Source organism: Thunnus albacares, chromosome 6, assembly GCF_914725855.1.
Source record: "Thunnus albacares chromosome 6, fThuAlb1.1, whole genome shotgun sequence".
NCBI lineage: Eukaryota > Metazoa > Chordata > Actinopteri > Scombriformes > Scombridae > Thunnus > Thunnus albacares.
In genome coordinates, this window is record NC_058111.1 from 1,457,148 (window position 1) to 1,478,793 (window position 21,646).

Sequence of the window (21,646 nt, forward strand, 5' to 3'; positions counted from 1 at the left end):
AGTAAAAAGGACAATAACAGCAGAGACAAAAATAGAGGGGGTTAAATATTAGAATAAAATTCAAAATAAAAACAACAAATCAAACTACTGCAAATGAAATAATAATAATGAAATAGTAGTAGTGATCATAATAATAATAATAAAGTAGAAAAATAACTATAATGAATAAGTCAAATAATAATGAACTGGAAAATAAATAAATAAATAAAATTAAACTAAATAAAGAGCAACAGAGATGTTATGTGATGTTTTGTGCAGGTTATTACTTTCAATGAGTCCTTAAAATTAGACAATTTCAACAAACAAAACTTTTAATTTATACAATATATACAGATTTGCTCTAACAGTAAAATCCAATCAAAAATAGTTTTTGGAGTTAATAAAAGATTTGTCATAGCTTAATAAAACATTAAATACTTATGGTTGTGAAACGTTCTTTGGGTGTTGCCCACAGACGGACACTGTCATGTCCATAGCTTACATGAATTATGGGTGCTGTAGTTTTTTTCACCGTCTACAGTAGTGATGATGTTGTTGAATTAAACAACATTAACATTTATGGAGGGAAATCAAACCATCCTGATGAAATGAATAAAATCAAATGAATTTTATTTAACAGATTATGATTTACACACTGTTACATACAACCGAGCGGGTAGTACCAGGTCTGAAAAGTGAAGCCAACGTGGAAGTGCCTTAAACCTTCATTCTCTCTCCAGCAGGGGGCGACTCCACTGGCTCCAAAAAGCAGTCTGATTGTATAGAAGTCTATGAGAAAATGACCTCACTTCTCACTGGATTTATTACCTCAGTAAACACTTTCCTAATGAGTTTATGGTCTCAGTTGCTAGTTTCAAATCTTCTTTAATACAGCATGATGTTTATTTGACAAATTATGGTCCCATTCCGTGTACAATAGATGATAAAGTAGCGTATGCTTTATGGTGTGGCTACGTTGTGATTGACAAGTCGCTACCATGCCAGTGCGTCAGGTGCTGTGGTTGGACCCCGAGGAGCTTCTCCACGCTCTCATCCAAATATGGTCACTTCAAAAACACAAGATGGCGACGATCAAGATGCCTGGACGCCTCAAAACCAAACGGGACTCTACAAACCAATGGGTGACGTCATGCTGGCTACGGTCTATGTATCCGACAGAGTCATCGCGTTTCTAATGACAGTCAGCTGACTTCAGGAACAAAAATAATACATTTTAGCATAAAGTTTTACCTTTCACGTGTTTTACTGTTCATTGACACTGACTGTTACGTATTGGGAGCCACGCCCTCCGTGAACACACCCCCAACTCCCCTGTCCCGAATTTCACCAAATTTAACTTTGAAAGAGCGTACCGGAAGTCTTATTTTGACACGCGGTAACTTGACGCGGGAAGCGGCAGTTCCGGCAGCGGTCGGGGGGGCGGGGCTTGATCTTTGTGAGTACGTAGACAAGAGAGAGCCGCTGCCAGACCGACAGGAAACATCTGAGAGACGCTCAAACTCTCCTCAAACTGACCAACCAGCGAAATAAATCTGATAAAAACCCTCCAGAGAAGAAGACAAGATGGTGGCCAAACAGAGGATCCGCATGGCGAACGAGAAGCACAGCAAGAACATCACTCAGCGGGGGAACGTGGCCAAGTCAACGGTAACAGCTGCTTCTCTCTCTACTGCTTAAAACCCGCAGAAAACTGTCCAAACCAGCATCAAGAGACACATTCAGAGTCCTGCTGAGACCCACGTTAAACTGAGCAGGTTTGGTTCTGGTTCCGGACCAGTTAGAAGCCCGAAAACCCAGAAACCAGCCGCAGAGAGCCGGTGTTTCGGTTTAACGGGCGACCGTGTTAACTGGTGACTATCGGCTGAAAGTCAGCAGTTAAAGTTCATTAACATGTTTTCACGATTAACGAAATATTTAAATGTTCTGTGATCGATTGACAGGAATCTTTCAGTTAATCAATAGTCATTCAGACCAGAGCTGGTGGATATGGAGAAAATCAAATATCACTATATATTTGATCAAATACCTCGATATCAATACTGTGATAATATTGTAGAGATGACTGTTTTGATTAATAATCATCAATAATGTGGATATAATGAGTAAAAGGTTAAAGGCCAGTCTCACTTCAGCCTTTAAAAGCAGGAACAGACAACACGTATACGCCACATCACACTCTCATATCACCACATTCATATAATATCAATATATTGACCTAATTCAGATCAACCAAATCTGATCAACAAGCTGTTCATATTCAGATTAATGAAGCTGTTCCTGGGTAGTAAATGTTATTCTCTAATCGCTCTTGTGACCAGGACGGTGATGTTTTGACAAAGGCAAATTTACACATTTTCATTCATGTAAAGTCAGAAAAGACAACATATGAATCACCAGATACGATGATGGGAGATGAAAGTGATTCGCAGTATCATCGTAAATCTGAATAAAACTCGCTCGCTTCTAAATCTGTTGTGTAACTTTAGTATAAATACATGTTGCTTCTGATTCATGTGTTGCTTTTCTGTCTTTATGTGAATGAAATCGAGCAAATTCGCCTGTTTTTCTCTTCAGAAATAGTTAAATGTGAAAATATTAATGTCCTGGTCTCAAAAGCAAAGTTTGAAGGGAATAATAGACCTTTTAATACTTTGTAGGCATAAGAAATTAGGAAATAAATCCTCCTTATTGATTAGTCTGCTGTCTATAAATTCATATAACTGATTGATTGTTTGCTTGATAAAACATCTGAGAATGTTTTGTTCAACCAACAGTTTAAAAAAACCCCAAATATTCAGTTTATTGTGATAGAAACCAACTACTGAATGTATCTATAATCATCTCAACAGATCAATCAGTTTGATTAGATTCACTCAGTAACTCTCACTGTTTCAACAGTCCAGTAAAAGTCAATTTACAGATAAAACTTCAAAATACATAAATACAAAATGAAATAATAAAGTTTGAGATGAAAGAAAAGAAAAAAAAAACAAATTTTTTCAAAGATTGGTGAACTGTCATTGATTGTTTTATGACTGCGTGTTTCAGAGGAACGTGATGGAGGAGAAAGGCGTCGGTCCCTGGCTGCTCGCGCTCTTCATCTTCGTCGTCTGTGGATCAGGTGAGTCTTCCTCTTCTTCTTCTTCTTCTTCTTCTTCTTCTTTAACGTCCACAAACACACACCGACCATAAAACTCAACATTCTTCTTCTCTGCTGCTTCGTTCTGTTAAACTTCAGTTTAACAGCTTAAATCTAATATTTGATCAAATTATTTTAAAATGTACATTTATGTATTTATTTCTTTAATATTTTGTGTTGTACTTCCTGACTGGCACACAACTAGTTCATATATCATCTGTAATATCATCTAATTATTACAGCAGGTTTATATGTTTACTGTAAATAGAGATTTTAAAACTTTTAAAGAATTAAAGTATCAATAACCAAATTAAATAACAGGAACAAATAAAATAAATATATAGACAATAATGAATCAATAGAAAAATCAAATGTAAAAGATAGAAAAACCAGTTTATGTGGTGAAACTTGATACTCTGAGTTTGAACAGAAGCCCCGCCCCCGATGACGTCAGAGGGCAAGGGGCGGGGCTTATTGCCCGCTCTAAATGTCAGTCTGACTCTGACAAACTGATTGATTGATGGGGGGCGGGGACTTCAGATAACCTGGACTTTGTTTGAGTGACAAAGATCAATTATTGAGCAGACGTGATTACATCACCTTTATGAAGGGTTTACACATTATTATTATAATAATATTTATATATATAATAAATGATTCACTAAAGAAATAAACTCAGTGAATCAAAAATATAAGGGAAAACAAAGTAATACACAAATAAATATAAAGAGTAACACTACAGATTTATTTATTAATGGTTAATAAGTTGTTTATCAATGTTTTATTGATCAGTTATGAATATCAATAAGAGCTGTTGCTCAGGTTATTATTTCACCTGTTAGAAAACTGAAGTTACTCGTCTTGTTCCTGCTGTTTTACCGTCATAAACACGTCATTTCATATTTACTTCTTACATTTTGTAATTCTAACATTTAATTTCTTTATTAATCAGAACTAAAGACGTATGTAAAGTCATATGTTTGATTTATGAAAATAAGATAAACATTGATCCCATAAAGGGAGACAAAAGTGAACAGAAGCAGAGATGATAACAGATTCAATCATCCACTACAAACATGAGGATTATCGTGTTGTAACGACGTCATAAACATTTAAATACAGCTGACGTTAACAAGGAGTTGAAGACCGACTGCGTTTATGATCCATATTCAACTGAAGCAGCTGTTCAGCAGCATCATAATAAGAAGTCAAATATGTTTATTATTGAGCTTCAGCACGATATTCATTTACTTTTTAATCAAACTGATTAAAAATATAGCATGTTATAATTAATTTAATATGTGAGTTTGGAGTAAAATAAAAATGATGAAGATGATAATAGTTAATAAAAGTTTATTCGTACAAAAGATGCAACAAGTAGAAACATAAAAACATAAAAACATCTGTCTGACTTTGCTCTCACTCGTCTTTTCTTGTTTTTGTTTTGCAGCCATCTTCCAGATCATCCAGAGCATCAGGATGGGCATGTAGTGATGTCACCAGCAGGGGGCGGGGCTACCACAGCGAGTGGCTGCAGCACACCAACGTGTTCCCGCCCCCAAACTGAACCAACCAAAACATTCCTGAACTTTGACCTCTGCCAGCTGACATTCCCAACCAGAAACGACCCCCCCCCCCCCCCCCCCCGCCAGCGTTTATTCCTTTATCTGTGTTGATTTAATGTGTCGCCACCCGCTGACCTTCTCACAGTTTCTGCCTGTAAACAAGCCATACGTGTCGGCTCGGCCTTGTGCCTTTCTCTGTTCACCTGCCGTGCCTAAACCCCGCCCCCACCGATTACACCTTATCAGTATACACAGGAGAGGAGGAGGAGGAGGAGGAGGAGGGCGGGGGGGGGCTCATAGTCCAACCTGCTCCTGTAAACAGCTCCAGTGTTCCCAAACTGATTTTCTTGGTTTTCTAAATATCTGATGAGTCTTTACTGGCTTCACATTCCTGATGTGAGTCTGTCTGCCGCTGTGGAGATGAGATGAGATGAGATGAGATGAGATGAGATGAAGGTCTTTTGAATCAGAAGGTTTGCAGGTGCTGACAGGTGTGTCTGCACTGTGTGCAGCGTCGCCTGAAGAATCGTGTTCACATAATAAAGTTTCATTTTGAAGATGGACTCTTGTGTTTGTGTTTTCATGTCTGAAGATGAATATTGTTGATCAAACCTGTTTTTCCTGATCTGTTTGTCTTACATTAGAACTCAACTGAAGATAAACCAGTTTTATACTGGTCCAGTTGAATATAAACCAGTTTTATACTGGTCCAGTTGAAGATAAACCAGTTTTATACTGGTCCAGTTGAATATAAACCAGTTTTATACTGGTCCAGTTGAATATAAACCAGTTTTATACTGGTCCAGTTGAAGATAAACCAGTTTTACACTGGTCCAGTTGAATATAAACCAGTTTTACACTGGTCCAGTTGAAGATAAACCAGTTTTATACTGGTCCAGTTGAAGATAAACCAGTTTTATACTGGTCCAGTTGAATATAAACCAGTTTTACACTGGTCCAGTTGAAGATAAACCAGTTTTATACTGGTCCAGTTGAAGATAAACCAGTTTTGCTCCTTGCCTGCTGTAGAAACCGTCTGTTGATTCTGACTTGATCTTCTGTCCACAGCTGGTTATTCTGGATGAGAAGCTGAGTCTCTGAAGGCAGCAGGACTGATGTGTTGATAATCTGCAGCACGGTTACACAACACCGTTCGTGCCATGAGAGCAGCGATGTGATTGGTTGAGAGAGTATTTAATAATCACAACACCTGCTGATCTATATTCACCTTCACTCAGCCTTTCTGCGCTCGCTGCTGCGCTTGTTTGGTTAAAACTGGACCCTCACAGCAGTTTCCCTCCTTAACTACGAGCCAAGATTCTGTCTACAATCCTCACAAACAAGCTCCAAATAGCAAAGACTCCTCCAGCTCATGAAGACAAGTATTTATAACTAATTCTACACATGAGACGTTTTATTTCACTTCATGTCAAGCATCTTGGGCACAAAAATTGCCTTCATTAAATATTCTTTCCTATAATTAATTTAGTTTGTTTTCCTCTCATCTGAGGTCCTCGAGTGCTTCTTTTTAAAACCGTCTTCTCTCTTCTGTCCTCTGCTGTCCTTCAGTCTGGACCGGATCCAGATCTGGAGTCCCTGTGTGGACGGAGCCGGTTTGACCCACATCAGTGGATGCAGTCAGACAGAAAACATCGGATCTGGGTCAGCGGTTAAAACCAGGCCACTCTTTGTTCTGCTCCCTTTTGTCTTCATCTGGAGGAAGATCAGTGTTCCCTCCATCATGTCTCATTCTGTTCACTGCTGTGATGTTTGATCTGCTCTCTGTGCAGCAAACACTTCTTCTCTTTTTTATTTATTATTTATCCCATTTTAGTTTTATTCTTTTTTTTTTTTGGTATTTCTGTATTTTTATAATTTAAATCTATATTTTATTATAATTATTTTTCATTGTAAAACATTTATCTTCATTATATCTTTTGTTTTAATATGATGATGCACTTCAACACCTTTTCTTTGTCTTTATCTTGTTAATTTGACAGCGTTTGAAAATCGACGTCTACATATGAAATAACATGAAACCACAGAACAGACGCTCACATTGTTACATGTTTTATATGATGTGATTCAGCTTGAACATATATTTAATGAATGTATTTGAGTTCTATTTCAAGACTAATGAAATAATTAAATAACATTTAAATCGACAAACTTGTTTGTCTCTAAGATCATTTAAAAATTAATTTATTACATTAATGAGAAATCATCATAACACACAAAAACATTTTCATCAGTGCAGGTTAAAACCACAGGATTTAAAAGAATCATTTTATTTGTATCACAAAACTCAAAGTGTTTAAAGAAAAAGACAGGAGGACAGAAACAGCGATGCATTATGGGTAAAACCCTTTCACAGAAGGTAGATTTTGGATGTAAAAGCCCAGATTACGTCCAGTGAATCTTTAAAGTTCTCATCTTCTACAATATCTGCATGTTAACTACAGTGAGGTTAATAAAAAAGACAAACAAACCCGTTTCCAGCTCTCACATAACAAACACACGACACACAACGTCGGGTCTCGACGTGAATTATGAGGTGCTGAATGGTCCAGTGTGGATGTAATTCCTGGATACTGGAGTCAGGGGAAAACTAAACGACTGAGCTGTTTTTATTGGATTATTTGTAATAATAGTAACAGCAGCTGCAGCCTGAAAACAAACTGAACACAAACACAGAAACGTAGTTATGATCAATCCAACACAACTTCTACCTGAATGTTTCTACATGAATCTTTGCTGGTGACAAAGAGAGAAGAGAGATTAAAGGTTTGCTGAGTTTAGTGAGTTCAACCCTCGTTACACAGAATTATGTCACACCGTACTGAAACGTACTGTAGCGTACTTTATTTTAACACAGTGGAATGTAAAAAAACTACGTGAAAATGACGTGTATGTTGTAAACAAAAGGTCACAGATTCAGTCCAATCAGCAGCAAAACAGTCAACAAGCACCTGAAATACTCCCGAAACACTCCCGAAATACTTCTGAAATACTCCCGAAATACTCCCGAAACACTCCCGAAACACTCCCGAAGTACTCCCGAAATACTCCCGAAACACTCCCGAAACACTCCCGAAGTACTCCCGAAATACTCCCGAAACACTCCCGAAACACTCCCGAAATACTCCTGAAATACTCCCGAAATACTCCCGAAACACTCCCGAAACACTCCCGAAGTACTCCCGAAATACTCCCGAAACACTCCCGAAACACTCCCGAAATACTCCTGAAATACTCCAGCAGAGTCAGACTATGAAATCTGAAAAATCTGAACACAGACAATCTGAAAACAGAGAATCTGAATATCTGTGTTCAGACAACCAGCAGATATCAGATCTGTTTTTATGACTGAAACACAAAGATGAGTGTTGAGTGACTGCTGGTAACCAAAACAGTGAAAAGTCAAACAGTCTGATCAATACATTTGTTTTTGAGATAATATTTCATTGTTTTTTTTAATCACTTTTATCTTTTTTTTTGGCAAAGCAGGAGGCCTAAAGTTTACACTTTTATCAGCTGATTAACCTGAAAATAAAAACAAGCAAGTTTCTGGTTGTTTTTGCAGTAAAGGGTCTATTGTGTATTACGGGGACATCATCATGCCATACAGGATTATGAGGACATGACATCAGGCCATGATTCATACAAGACGTTCTACAGGATTGTGGGTACATGGCATCATGTCATGTTGTGATAATATTGAGCTGATCATATTTTGCTGAGATGACTACAGGGTCATGACGTCCTACAGGTCATCCCGTCAGGAGATCTGTCATGACGCCATTTAGAGTCTGTTTTCACAGTTTAACACCTTTGTTCTTGTGCACCTGAACAGATCCACTCAGAGTTCATGTGGTTGTCGTTCCACAAACAAACACTTTCCTGTCATCACATCGTGTGTTGTTTTGTCCTCCATCTTTCCGTCACTGTCGACGTCCTCAGCTGTTAGACGGCTGCTCTGGTTTCAGTCGGATGGCCCAGGAGTTAGCGGACACGATGTCGCCGCGGCGATGGATGCGGCAGGTGTAAACACCCTCGTTGAACTCGTTGGCGACGATGCGGAGGTCTCGGTCCTTCATGACGATGTAGCCGGGGATGGAGGTCAGGATCTGCTCGCCGTCTTTATACCAGCTGCAGAAAACAGAGATGAAAGAAAAGAGATATTTTTGGGCTTGTGCCACCTTCAGGACAAATGTTACTGTTTTACGTTACTAAAATGCAATTTTTAGTTCCACCACTGGTAAAGCTAAGAATAAATAAATCATCAGGATGTTTGTTCTATCCAGCACATTTTTACTGAGACTGTAATGAACACTGCAGCCTCTAGAGGGCGCTAGTAGCCCCCCTTTACTCCTCATGTCTCTGGTTAACAATCGTAATGTTTTCGTTCACTAATTAATTCCAGTTGCTTCTACTTTGCCGTTTTTTTAAATCACTGTTCAGCTATTATCAATAAAACTCAACATTTCCTGCACAGATGTTTCAAATTAAAAGCCTTAATCCTTCCCTTTCTTTGTTGGCTTTTAATGTGACAGCAAAGTAGAACCAACAGGAAACAATGAGTGAACAAAAACAGGAAGCTATTACCACTACTGTGCAGATAATAACAATAAATATTGATCAACTGTTTTCTGACCTGACTTTGGGCGGTGACCGGGGGTTTTTGGTTCCACAGCGGAAACCCACCACCTTCCCTCGGGGAACCATCTTGATCTTGACGTTGGCGGGAGGCGGTGTTGGCGTGGAAACAGCTTCTAGGGGCTCTGCGGCAGGAACGAGAGACGGGCAGGAAATGAGTGTCATACCGGAGACGGTTAGACAAACCCACAAACCTCAGAGAGAGAGTCGGGTTTCTGTTTGAGCAGTAAAAAGACATGTGAACTGACTCAACTGTCCAACATCAACCATGTGTTTATTTTCTGACTTCCACCACTGATGCTAGATGACACGTCTCAGTGTGTGAGAGGTCAGAGGTCACCTATTAACTGTCTCACCGTAGCAGAGGTCACAGCGCTGAGGACAGTTCTTCTTCATGAAAGTCTTCCTCCTCTCACAGAAGCCGAGTCGAGCCCAAGGATCACAGACGCGCTTCTTATCCAGACAACCTGGAGAAAAACAGGTTAACAACCGTCAGCAGCTCTGGATTTTCTTTACTGTGTCATTTTCTTGTTATTTTACTTCACCATCACTCAGTTTATGTTGTTTGTAAAGATTTCTGTTTATAAAAACTCTGTTTCAACCAGTCGGCACTGTGGTCAGTAGTTGACATGATTTTAACCAGCATGCAGTGGTAGAAAGTAACTAAGTACATTTACTCAAGTACTGCACTGAAGTACAGTTTTGAGGTACTTGTACTTTACTTGAGTATTTCCATGTGATGCTACTTTCTACATTTCAGAGGGAAATATTGTACTTTCTACTCCACTACATTTATTTGACAGCTTTAATTACTTTTCACATGAAGATTTGACACAATGGATAATATAACAAGCTTTTAAAATACAACACATTGTTAAAGATGAAACCAGTGGTTTCCAACCTTTTTGGCTTTTGACGTCTTACAAAAAGCAGTGTGTAGTCGGGGTCACATTTCACATGTCTATAAGTTGTTAACAGCTCCACCAAATAGTGATTTTTCCCTCTAAACTTCTCACATGCTTTCATTTCAATAAATGTTCAAATGATCCAATATTTCAGCAAAAATCAAAGATTAGAGAAAAAGTCCAAAAACTGAAAACAGATTTGTGTATCAGAACTTTGTTTTTTCTTCTTTCCTCTCCCATTAATCATCTCACCACCCCTCAGATTTATCTGCTGACCCTTTGGAGGGGCCCGACCCCTAGGTTGGGAACCACTGGACTAAACTAGCTAACTGTATATAAAGTAGTGTAAACTAGCTCCACCTCCAGCAGCTACAACAGTAACATGCTGCTCTAACACTGATGCTTCACTATTAATAATCTAATGATGTCATATATAATAATATATCAGTCAGAGGGACCAAACCACTACTTTTACTGCAATACTTTAACTACATCAAGCTCATAATACTTATGTACTTTTACTGCAATACTTTAACTACATCAAGCTCATAATACTTATGTACTTTTACTGCAATACTTTAACTACATCAAGCTCATAATACTTATGTACTTTTACTATAGTAGGATTTTTCACGCAGGAGTTTTACTTGTAACACTTGTTTTTACATCACTATATTGGCACTTTTACTGCAGTAAAAGATCTGAATACTCTTTCCACCACTGCCAGCGTCACCAGATTTACAGTATTTACTGTATAAATCATCAATTCCTGGATGTATTTATGTAGTTTCTGGTAAATTAAATCAGATGTTGTTCCACTGTGATGTTTAATATTGTCCAATTTATCAGTATTTACTTGACAGTGTGTTTTTGTAGTCACATTGTGAATGCTGTGGTTATTACATGTGTTTACAAAGTACCGTAGAGTCTCTGGATACCCCAGACGTCATCCTGGGCGATGTTCCTCTGGCCAGTGTAGGTGGCATTGGGATGCATCAGAGCCTGAGGGTCTCTGGAGTGCCACAGACCGAGAGCGTGACCGATCTCATGAGCAGCCACCTGGACAAGGTCGTTCAGCCACACACCTGCAGTGGTACAATGTCTAGAGTCTACAACAACTGACTAAAATACTACAGCTCCCCCCTGAGGCTGTAATGGTCATCACACAACAGAAAACTAAACTATGATGAAGAGACTTTACCACTACTGGGGAGAAAACTGTAAAATTTATCCTGAAGGTGGCACCAGAGGAAAGGTCATGTTGTTACCTAAGTCTAAAGAATTTATCCTCTGTATTGTGGCCTTTTTAGGACATTTCAGGATCAGACTGTCAGGCTCAGCTCTACACTGTCAAACTGGATGAACTTTCATTAGACAAGTAAATCCGAAAGAAAGTTTCATGTCGATTTTAACTTTGGTGAAGTTTGACTTGTAAATTTAGGCCATCGCCTAATAGAAAATCATCTTGATCGTGCTGACCTTTGAGGCAGCAAAGAGTTAGACGCTATCAAGACGTCCTCTTTGGACTACACCACAACAGAGACATGGTTTGATGACAGTCTTTGAATTAACTGTGACAGTATTGTTCCATTAGCTGCCGTGTTAAGCTAACCAACTGTGCAATAGCAAGCTTCATCTTCCCTTTTAAATACATTTTTATTGAATGAAATGCTGTACAATGGAGAACTAAATATCTGGTTGAAGTAAACAGTAGAGAGAATATATAGAGGATATTGGAGAGGTGTTGTGACTGACTAGCACTAGCTTGGCTGGCTAGCATGTTAGTGACCAAACCACCAAACTTCTACAACCAAATATTTCACAAAGACGAATGGATTCATTTTGCTGCACCACTTTCTGGTATTAACCGCTTAAACTGGACTTTGTCACCTCAACTGTACAGTCTCTTGTCCCAGTGTTCATATTAGAGGTGTTATTAGAGCTATATCAGTGCTGTTTACTGTGTTTACTGAATATACTGAAGATATACACCAGTTATAGCAGTCTGAGGTTTGTGTCGGACCAGCAATGTTCAGAACTGCAAACTCTGCACAGATAGTTCCTGAGCCATTGGAAGGTACTACTATTAAACCAGGACCTGTTTTGGCACCAGGAACTAAATTAAAATTTAAAAATTGATTAAATTGACTTTATTTCTTTATATATTGACTAAATTCTCACCATACATGCTGCCACTTGGTGACATCATCAAAAAGCACAATGTAAGTTTCAATAGTTATGCAGATGACAAACAACTGTACATCTCCGCTGAACCAAATGATGCTCCAGCTATAAATTTCATTACTACCTGTCTTCTAGCAATAAAAAAATGGATGAGAAATCATTTCTTAAAGTTAAATAGGGACAAAACTGAAATCCTTCCAGTCGCCAAAACAAAAAGAGAAAAGCTGTTTAATAATCTGGGGAAATTAACTCCCTGGATTAAATCTGAGGTTACAAATCTTGGCGTTATTTTAGACTCAGATGTAAGCCTCAGGTCCCACATTAACAAGGTGATGAAAACATCATTTTTCCACCTTAGAAACAGCTAAAGTACAACCATTTATAAATCAACAAGATGCTGAAAAACTGAGTCATGACTTCATTTCAAGCTGACTTGATTACTGTAATGCACTTTTTACTGGCCTCCAGAAAAAAAACACCGAGAGACTTCAGCTCATTCAAAACTCTGCAGCTCGACTATTAACCAGAACCAAGAGGAGAGAACACATTAGTCCAGTTTTCTCTGCTCTGTGCTGGCTTCCTGTAACATTTAGAACTGACTTTAAGGTCCTCTTTCTTATATACAAAGCCCTTAATGGGCTATGACCAAGCTACATTACTAACTCCCTTCTTAACTATCTGCCCTCAAGCACACTGCGGTCATCTGCTGCTGGTTTATTGGAGATTCCAGCAACAGCCGAAAGAAAATCAGGAATGCAGCCTTTGTCAATTATGCCCCAAAACTAACGCCTGGGACACACAAGATGCGTGAACAATGTGTTTGCGTCGCTGAACCTCTTGCTTTTCATTTCGGCGCCCATGTTGACAGGTTAGAGCAGCCACACACCCATGCGTGAGATGTGTGTCTCATGTGTGGCTGCTGCATATATTATTATTATTATTATTATCATCATTAAATTTAGACCCTGGTTCCTGTGATTTAAAGCTTAGGTGAAGTTCCTAAAATACTTAGGTTCTTGGAAAAGTTCCTGCATTGGAAATGGACTAAAAGTCTTTGGCAGTCTTAGTGTGAATTTGTCTTTATGTTGTTTATTGAAGCTTCTTTTTTTAGCAGCAATAAAACCATGTGCCATTTGTATGATGATGATATATCCTGTTGTCCATCTGTTTCCCCGACTGCAACACCTGCAGTATGTCTGTATTTTCAATAGTGATCAGTTTTAAACTCTGACAGAGAAAAAACTCACAGAACACCCAACACATGGACTACAGACCATCTCACTGGACTACAGACCATCTCACTGGACTACAGACCATCTCACTGGACAACAGACCATCTCACTGGACTACAGATCATCTCACTGGACTACAGATCATCTCACTGGACTACAGACCATCTCACTGGACTACAGATCATCTCATTAGACTACAGATCATCTCATTAGACTACAGATCATCTCACTGGACTACAGACCATCTCACTGGACTACAGACCATCTCACTGGACAACAGACCATCTCACTGGACTACAGATCATCTCACTGGACTACAGACCATCTCACTGGACTACAGACCATCTCACTGGACTACAGATCATCTCACTGGACTACAGACCATCTCACTGGACTACAGATCATCTCACTGGACTACAGATCATCTCATTAGACTACAGATCATCTCACTGGACTACAGACCATCTCACTGGACTACAGACCATCTCATTGGACTAAAGATCATCTCACTGGACTACAGATCATCTCATTAGACTACAGATCATCTCACTGGACTACAGACCATCTCACTGGACTACAGACCATCTCATTAGACTACAGATTATCTCACTGGACTACAGACCATCTCACTGGACTACAGACCATCTCACTGGACTACAGGCCATCTCATTAGACTACAGATCATCTCACTGGACTACAGATCATCTCATTAGACTACAGATCATCTCATTGGACTACAGACCATCTCACTGGACTACAGATCATCTCACTGGACTACAGATCATCTCAGTGGACTACAGACCATCTCGCTGGACTACAGACCATCTCGCTGGACTACAGATCATCTCATTGGACTACAGATCATAAATTTAACTGGTAGTCTGTTTCAGAGGAATGAGTTCTACTTCCTGTACTGCTGCTTGTAGTACTCTCATTAATGTTACTGCAGTACTGTTACCTTGTTTCCAACTGAACCTGGACTTGCCGAGAATCCAGAACTCGTGGTTGTCAAAGTGGATTTCCCCTCGTGGCGGCAGGAAGGCGTGAGCTAGCTCGCCGTTCAGTCCATCAAAACACGGGTGGAGAGGAGACCACCAGCAGTCAGTGTGGTTGAAGGTGTAGAAACCTAACACACACACACACACACATTTTCAAGGCAAACTCTTTTTCTTTTCGTTTTTTTTGTTGGCGGTGAGTTAAACCCCTCCCCTCGTCTTCTGCCCCTACCAATAGTGATGTCAACAGTGGCATTGCCGTCGGTGACCTCGGTGAAGGTCAGTGGAGAAACGTCACTCCACTTTGTGAAAGCGATGCTGATAGCCTTCCTGGTGTCTTCAACGTTCAGAGTGTTTGGAAACTTTGTGATCCTGAGACAGAAAGACAGTTTGTTAAATAAAGCTCTAGTTGGTGGGTTTTGTAGCCCCGAGTGAAGCCTCTCAGGCTGCACAGAGTTTGACAGACCGCCTCTGTTCTCAGGTGGTTTATTGGTCAGGCCCGAGTTGATGGTAAACGTCTTTGGAGGATGATCCCTGAGTTCAGGGAAAAAAATACCTCCAACTAAAAAGCAGACAAGCCAATCAGAGAACATTCAGTGGAACAATTCAGCCCAATCAGTTTGATTCAACACAGCCGCTCACTCAGCCTCAGTGTCTCTCAGTTTTATTCAAAACACACACACACACACACACACACACATACACAAAAGATATAAAAACTAGAATCACCTGTGTGACTCATCACCAGGTGTTCAGTAGAATACGAACATATAAAACACATAATGTGTTAATTCAAAGTATTCACAGGGCTAGCTGGTGAACCGCTAATGCTAGTCAGCTTTTCTCTATTTTCTCTCTACTGTTCTGTTAACTTCCCCCTGACATTAGCTCACCATTACACATCATTTAATTCAATAAAAGGTTACTGAAAAGGGAAAATGAAGCTCTCTGGGCTTATCAATTCGCTAACACCATTAGCTTAGCTCTCTTGCTAACAGGGCATTATTTCACTTCACATGTTACAGTAATATTATTACTTTTTCAGTAAAAGTAGTGTAAGGGATTAAATTTGAAATTCAATTACACTGAGGAACCCAGTTTTATATGTTCTGAAGTGATCTACCTGCTTCGATGTCTCCTGAATATAAACAGACGCACATCTCTACCTGTATGTGATGTTGTGATGTGTCCACTTGTGACCCAGAGGGTTGATGGCGTAGCGTTTGTGTCTCATCCCTCCATGAATCAAACCATCTGCGAGCAGCTCCGTCGCTCTGCTGCCAAACGGCTGAAAGAGACGAAACATAACAACCAGGATCTTTAACCAATCAGGGGCCACCAGGTGTGTTCAGTTCCTCTAATGTCCTCTAGATGCTGCTGTGATAAAAACTCTGACTGTAATTGAAGTGAAGAGGAAACAAGTACGGCTCTCAGGAGATCGCTGAGCTTGTTCTCAAATGTGTTTGACTTAACAAACGAGAGAAGAAATGAAAGTGTTTTATTTAAATCTAGAAAAAAACACTGGGTGTCAAGTTTTGACTCTATTTTTTTAGGCAGATTTTTACCCATTGTCACAGACCTTACATAAGACCTGAAACAATCAAGATACTTTTATGTTTGTCCAGTTACATAATTTAAAGGACCGCTATGTAAGATTTGGTGGCATGAAGCGGTGAGGTTACAGACTCCAAGCAGCTGAGTACGGCGGGAAAATGGAAGATTTTACGGGCGCAAGTGAGTGTGGCTTATATCAATGTGCTCTTCTTAATTCAAGGAATCCAAAACCAGAATTTTTCTTCTACGCGTCACATATATGAAAACATAAAACATTTCATAACTGACCACATGTTGGTGCTACTGACATCATGTGTCCCCGTGATTACTTTAGCACAGTGATTCCCACAGTTGGCACACTGGGTTTTTTTTTTTTTTAGTTTTATACCCAAATGTTCAATAATGTCCTTTGGCTGTTACTTGGGAAGTTGCATATTAGCCTATCAGCGATCTGTACAGTGTGCAGAAGCAGTGACACTTGATTTCGGCTAAAGGTTCACGTACACCTAATCTGCACAGGGCTGCTTTGACTGGATTTTTCTCTTGGCAAAGATGAGTGACGACAGCAAACGTCGAACAGTTGACAATGAAAACAGGCAATTCAATGAAAAATGGACAGATAATTTGCCTTTATTTTGCCACCTCATACCAATTCTAAACCACTGTTTAATTTGCCAAATGACAATTGCTGTTTGCAAGGTTGCTAATATCAGGCGCCATCATGAGCCAAAACACGCTAGCTTCAGTGCATCGTTCCCGCCCAGTAGCACCGTAAGAGAAAAAAAGATTATGACTTTGAAGTCGTCTTATTCTGCCACATCAACGATCCTAACAGCTGCACAAACTGCTGCTGAGAAACAACGGCTGCTTCGCTTCATGTAACTTGGGAACTGGCCAAAGAGGGCAAGCCATTTGTGGATGCTGAACTTGTGAAAGTGCGCACGTTGGGAATCGTGGAGGAGTTGCTTGCAGGAGCCAAGAACAAAGATGACATCATCAACTGCGTGAAACAAGTTCAACTATCGGATTCAACAGCAGCACAGAGGCTGGGAAATGTGTACGAGGAAACCTTTCAGCTTTACTCTCCGAACTGAAATCTGTGGATTACATGTCAATCGCTGTCGACGCGTCAACTGATGCAACTGATCTTGCGCAACTGTCGGTATTTGTGAGATACTTAAACAGGGAAATTTTCAAAGAGTTGCTGTTCCTTTTGCCACTGAAGACCAACACAACAGGTGGGAGCATGTCTACTACTGTGAAAGGTTTCTTTGAAAAGAATTATCTGGAGCTGGGTAAAATCAACCTCCTTGTTAGTGACAGGATGATGCATCACGTCTTATAGCAGCTTCAAAATGTTGCTCCAGGAGCAGGAGGCCCGACACTGTGACCTTCTGCAGCGTAATGATGAACGATGGTTGAGGAGGAGGAGAGTTCTACAGCGATTCTAGTTACTGCGGAAAGAAGTATCAGAATTTCTTTTCGGCCAGAAATCGAACAAAGTGGAGGAGCCGTCCAGGTTCATGCAAGATCACGAGTCCACGGTCCATGTCGTGTTTCTATGTGACATCACCGATGACTTGAACCAACTCAACCTGCAACTCAAAGGTGGGGATGCGAACGTGGGAGAGTTGTGTGAAAAGGTGAAAGCTTTTCAGGTAAATTTGGACCTATTCCTGGCTGACATAGAGGGAAAAAAACTGCGTCCTATAAATATCACTGTGCTGTCACCAGTGATATTATTGCTGAAAAGTCTGGCAGACAACTTCAGCACCCGGGCGAATGCAGCTGTTTGTACGCAACCCGTTGGCCGTCGCTGTCACCGGGAGCTGTCCAGCGGAAGCAAAGGCTGCCTGCAATCGACGAGGGCAGATTCCAGCTGGAAATGTTCCCGCTGCAGACCAACGATGTCCTGAGAGCCAAGTTCAGGGAGGAGAGACTGTGTGCATTTTTCACTCTGTCCATCGGTATCCAAACTGTAAAAGACTCGCTATATACATTTTGACAATGTGCAGATCAACGTACATATAAGAGTCCGGGTTTTCAAGGATGAATCTAATTAAGGACAAGAAACACAAAAGATTCACAGACTGGCATCTCAACCAGTGCATACTGCCTGGTCATGTCTCATTAACTGTAGTTCCTGCAAATTTTATATGCTGTTTTATAACAATTTATTATACAGTAAAGTCTCAAAAAGTCAGAGTCATGGTTTCAGTGACATGTTGGAGCAGATATAGTTGCTGCAGTTTGTTTCTGTAGAGTGGTACAGTTCTAGAAAAACAATGTAAAAACAGACTTTTGTACACATGAACAGTGTTTCGGGGCAGATTTACAGAGAGACGTGGCAGCGGACTGATTCCATACAGATGTGAAACACTTCTGCCTTTCTTTCTTTCTTTCTTTCTTTCTTTCTCTTTCATGTGTTCCTCCTTTGATCCTTCTATCTTTCCTGCTCTCAGATATCTGTCACCCACATGTGAACTCGACCATGAACTTCCTCTGTTCCCGCACATCCATCTTCCAACAAAAACTAAAGCAGATTTCACTCATCTGAACTGAGACAGTTTATTAAACAGTCCACTGTTTACTGTTTCTCACAATAAAGCTTTATTTAAAACAGAGTTTAGCACATAAAGAACATGTCCTGTCTCTAAACACACAGACACCACAGAGGAAAAAACAAATGAATTTATTGTAACTAAAATAAGTGAACAAACTACAGTGCAGCTTTAACACATCGAAAATAGAAAACTCAGGGATTCAGTTACATAAAACTAAAGAGACAAAAGTAGTCCCGTCTACCCTCTGCAGCAGGCCGCTGAGGTCATGTCCTTGGTATTTTTTCTGTGAATTTTAAGACCTGAAGTGCAGTTTATGTACGTCATAATTTGAAGTTACACATTGCAGAGTTTTTATTGACTGATGCTAATATTTTTTAAGACTTTTAAAATCTGCTTTTTTTTCCAGGTTAATAAAATAAAGAAATACATGAATTAATCAATACAAACAATTTCCTGGCTAAAATATTATAAAGCTCTCAATTTTTTAGTGATAAAATACTGAGATTAATAGAACATTTTTAGGTCTTGTCACAGTTATCTGCAGGGGTTGTTTGGAGATGGATGGATAGATGATAGATAGATAGATAGATAGATAGATAGATAGATAGATAGATAGATAGATAGAGTACATTATTAATCTCATGGGGAAATTAAAGAGTTACAACAGTCACTTGACATAAAACAGTGAGGTTGGTAAAAGAAATGACTAATATACAATAACTAAACTGAAATATAAAAAAATAAACAGCATAAATAAAAATAGAATAGAGACTACAGATATGACCATAACTATAATATGAAATGACAGTTTATTAAACTCAGTCATGAACAACAGACTCACTGACCTGCGGCCTCAGAGCTGCTCCGCTCACCTTCATCATCATCATCATCATCATCACCATCAGTAGCGGCAGCAGCAGCAGCGGGGAGTCCATGATCAGAGCTGGACTCCACAGATCTACACAGTCCGACACATGACCCCGAAACCAGCCTGACAATCAATCAATCGATCGATCAATACGCCTCAGTCAGTCTGTGCGTCAACAGAAGAGACGCGTCTCTAAGCGCAAAGCTGTTCACCTTCTTGGACCAAAAAAACCGACTCTGACGCGTAAAACCAACCGCGATGAAAAGAGAAAATCATCCAGAACCAGAGAAGACCCGGACCGTGAGTCTCCTCTCAGTCCGCTGTCCCCTGTCTCAGGATCGGATGACCCGGGTGGGACAGTCTGGAGTCTGGACCCGGTTCCTCCTGCTGCTCGGCTCGGGAACAAACTGAGGAACTTCCCGGACAGTGCGCTCGCTGCTGCAGTGGGGCAGGTCCGGAGGGGCGGGGTCAGGTGTGTGTGTGTGTGTGTGTGTGTGTGTGTGTGTGTGTGTGTGTATGAGTGGTGTCCTTTTACACAAAGACTATAAATGTGGATTTTAACCCTTTTGGTTCAGGTTTACTCACGCGCTCTGACTTCTGAATATCAGCAAATATAACAAGCATTTTATGAGCAGAACATCCACTAAGAAACGTTTCTAAACTTATTATTTTATTGTTTATTATATTTTATTTTTCCTGTGTTGAAGCTGAGGCTATTTCTGGATCTGAGCTGTGGATAAACAAACTCAGACCTGGTCTGGAGGGCCTGGGGGCCCTCAGGGTTAAGGGCCGCAGGTAGGGCCACCCCGAGGTGTTTTCCTACTAACAGCAGTCCAGATGTGCAGCGTTTGTCTTGTCTCTGTTCAGACCATCTGTCCAAACAGCCGCCGCTGCAGATCATCCACCTTCAGCTTCCTGTTGCTGTGATTGAACTGGAACACAGAGAGAAAGTCGACCAACAAGAGAGAAACTCTAAAAAACAGGCTGAGAGTAGAGACAAAACTACTTCATCTCTAACTTTTTGTTGTATGTTTTCATTTTCTCTACATTGACTTTAGTATAACATACGTCATAAGTCCCGCCACCTCCATGTTAGCAGATGGGACATGAGCCAAACTATCAAAGTACACGTCAAATACATTTTTCCCAAAGATGGTTTCTGTCATCTTAGGTCGTTCTTATCTCGTCGATTTTTCTGATAAGTTTGTTTTTAATTAGTTATTTGACGATATAAAAAGAGGGTTTGATGTCATGATTGACAGCTGTGACAGCCGCTCTCAAACCTCCGTCAGGCTGAGGGGGCGTGTCCCGCTGGCCTTAACCCCGACTTTACTGCGCAAGACTCTGGGTCCAAATGACGTCACACCAGGAAATATTTTGGCTTCATTTTGCGTAGCGGTAGGAAGTGGAGACGCGTCGTCCATATTTATATACAGTCAAGGATCGATTCTAAGACAATGGACATGATGTTTTTTTATACTGTGAACTTTTACACATTCCCACTCAATTTCTTGTACAATTTCATAGCTCATCTCACTTAGAATATATTTTCACTATATTTACGATATTTCACATTTTAATGGTACAATTTTATTTACACACACACACACATATATACAGTTTATGTATATTTTATTTATATAGTTATATCACCAGTTATATAATTTATATAAGTTATATCTTTGTGGTAGTGGTATTTTTCTCTACCTGTTTTTTGACTGTTATGTGCCACTACACCAAGGCAAACTCCTTGTATATGTAAACCTACTTGGCTATATACTTGCCCCTGATTCTGATTTCTGCAGCTGCTGTTTTAGATTCCCCAGCAGGTGTCACCAGAAACCTGTATCTTTTTATGTATGTTGTTTATTAGATAGCAACAGTAGAGTCACAACAAGATATGAGGGGAGAGAGACAGGTAACGTCATGAAACGGCTAAAATAGCGGCTAAAATGGAATTGTGTATTTTGGGGTAATGTGACGT

At 40.0% G+C, this 21,646-nt stretch overlaps 2 protein-coding genes across 2 annotated transcripts; one reads left to right on the top strand and one right to left on the bottom strand.

Moving 5' to 3' along the window:
* The first annotated feature begins 1,415 nt into the window (after window positions 1–1,415).
* On the top strand, window positions 1,416–5,267 carry serp1 (stress-associated endoplasmic reticulum protein 1). Its single transcript, XM_044353924.1, has 3 exons — window positions 1,416–1,647; window positions 3,049–3,121; window positions 4,590–5,267. Exons 1-3 carry the CDS (start codon window positions 1,564–1,566, stop codon window positions 4,628–4,630), a joined length of 198 nt encoding a protein of 65 aa, XP_044209859.1. The 5' UTR covers window positions 1,416–1,563; the 3' UTR covers window positions 4,631–5,267.
* Window positions 5,268–6,976: 1,709 nt separating this feature from the next.
* Window positions 6,977–20,086, bottom strand: mmp23bb (matrix metallopeptidase 23bb). Its single transcript, XM_044353874.1, has 8 exons — window positions 19,640–20,086; window positions 15,843–15,964; window positions 14,909–15,048; window positions 14,640–14,807; window positions 11,186–11,350; window positions 9,717–9,827; window positions 9,359–9,485; window positions 6,977–8,853 (listed from the first exon to the last, which is right to left on the bottom strand). The coding sequence occupies exons 1-8, from the start codon at window positions 19,727–19,729 to the stop codon at window positions 8,661–8,663; spliced, it is 1,116 nt and encodes a 371-aa protein (XP_044209809.1). The 5' UTR covers window positions 19,730–20,086; the 3' UTR covers window positions 6,977–8,660.
* Between the last annotated feature and the right edge of the window lie 1,560 nt (window positions 20,087–21,646).

Coding starts and splice junctions, on each gene's coding strand:
- mmp23bb (XM_044353874.1), bottom strand. CDS start 19,729: ATGGACTCCCCGCTGCTGCTGCTGCCGCTACTGATGGTGATGATGATG. Junction 11,351..14,639: donor CAGGTTCAGTTGGAAACAAG/GTAACAGTACTG, acceptor GTACCACTGCAG/GTGTGTGGCTGAACGACCTT. Junction 9,828..11,185: donor GGGTATCCAGAGACTCTACG/GTACTTTGTAAA, acceptor GTTTTTCTCCAG/GTTGTCTGGATAAGAAGCGC.
- serp1 (XM_044353924.1), top strand. CDS start 1,564: ATGGTGGCCAAACAGAGGATCCGCATGGCGAACGAGAAGCACAGCAAG. Junction 1,648..3,048: donor GGAACGTGGCCAAGTCAACG/GTAACAGCTGCT, acceptor TGCGTGTTTCAG/AGGAACGTGATGGAGGAGAA. Junction 3,122..4,589: donor CTTCGTCGTCTGTGGATCAG/GTGAGTCTTCCT, acceptor TTTGTTTTGCAG/CCATCTTCCAGATCATCCAG.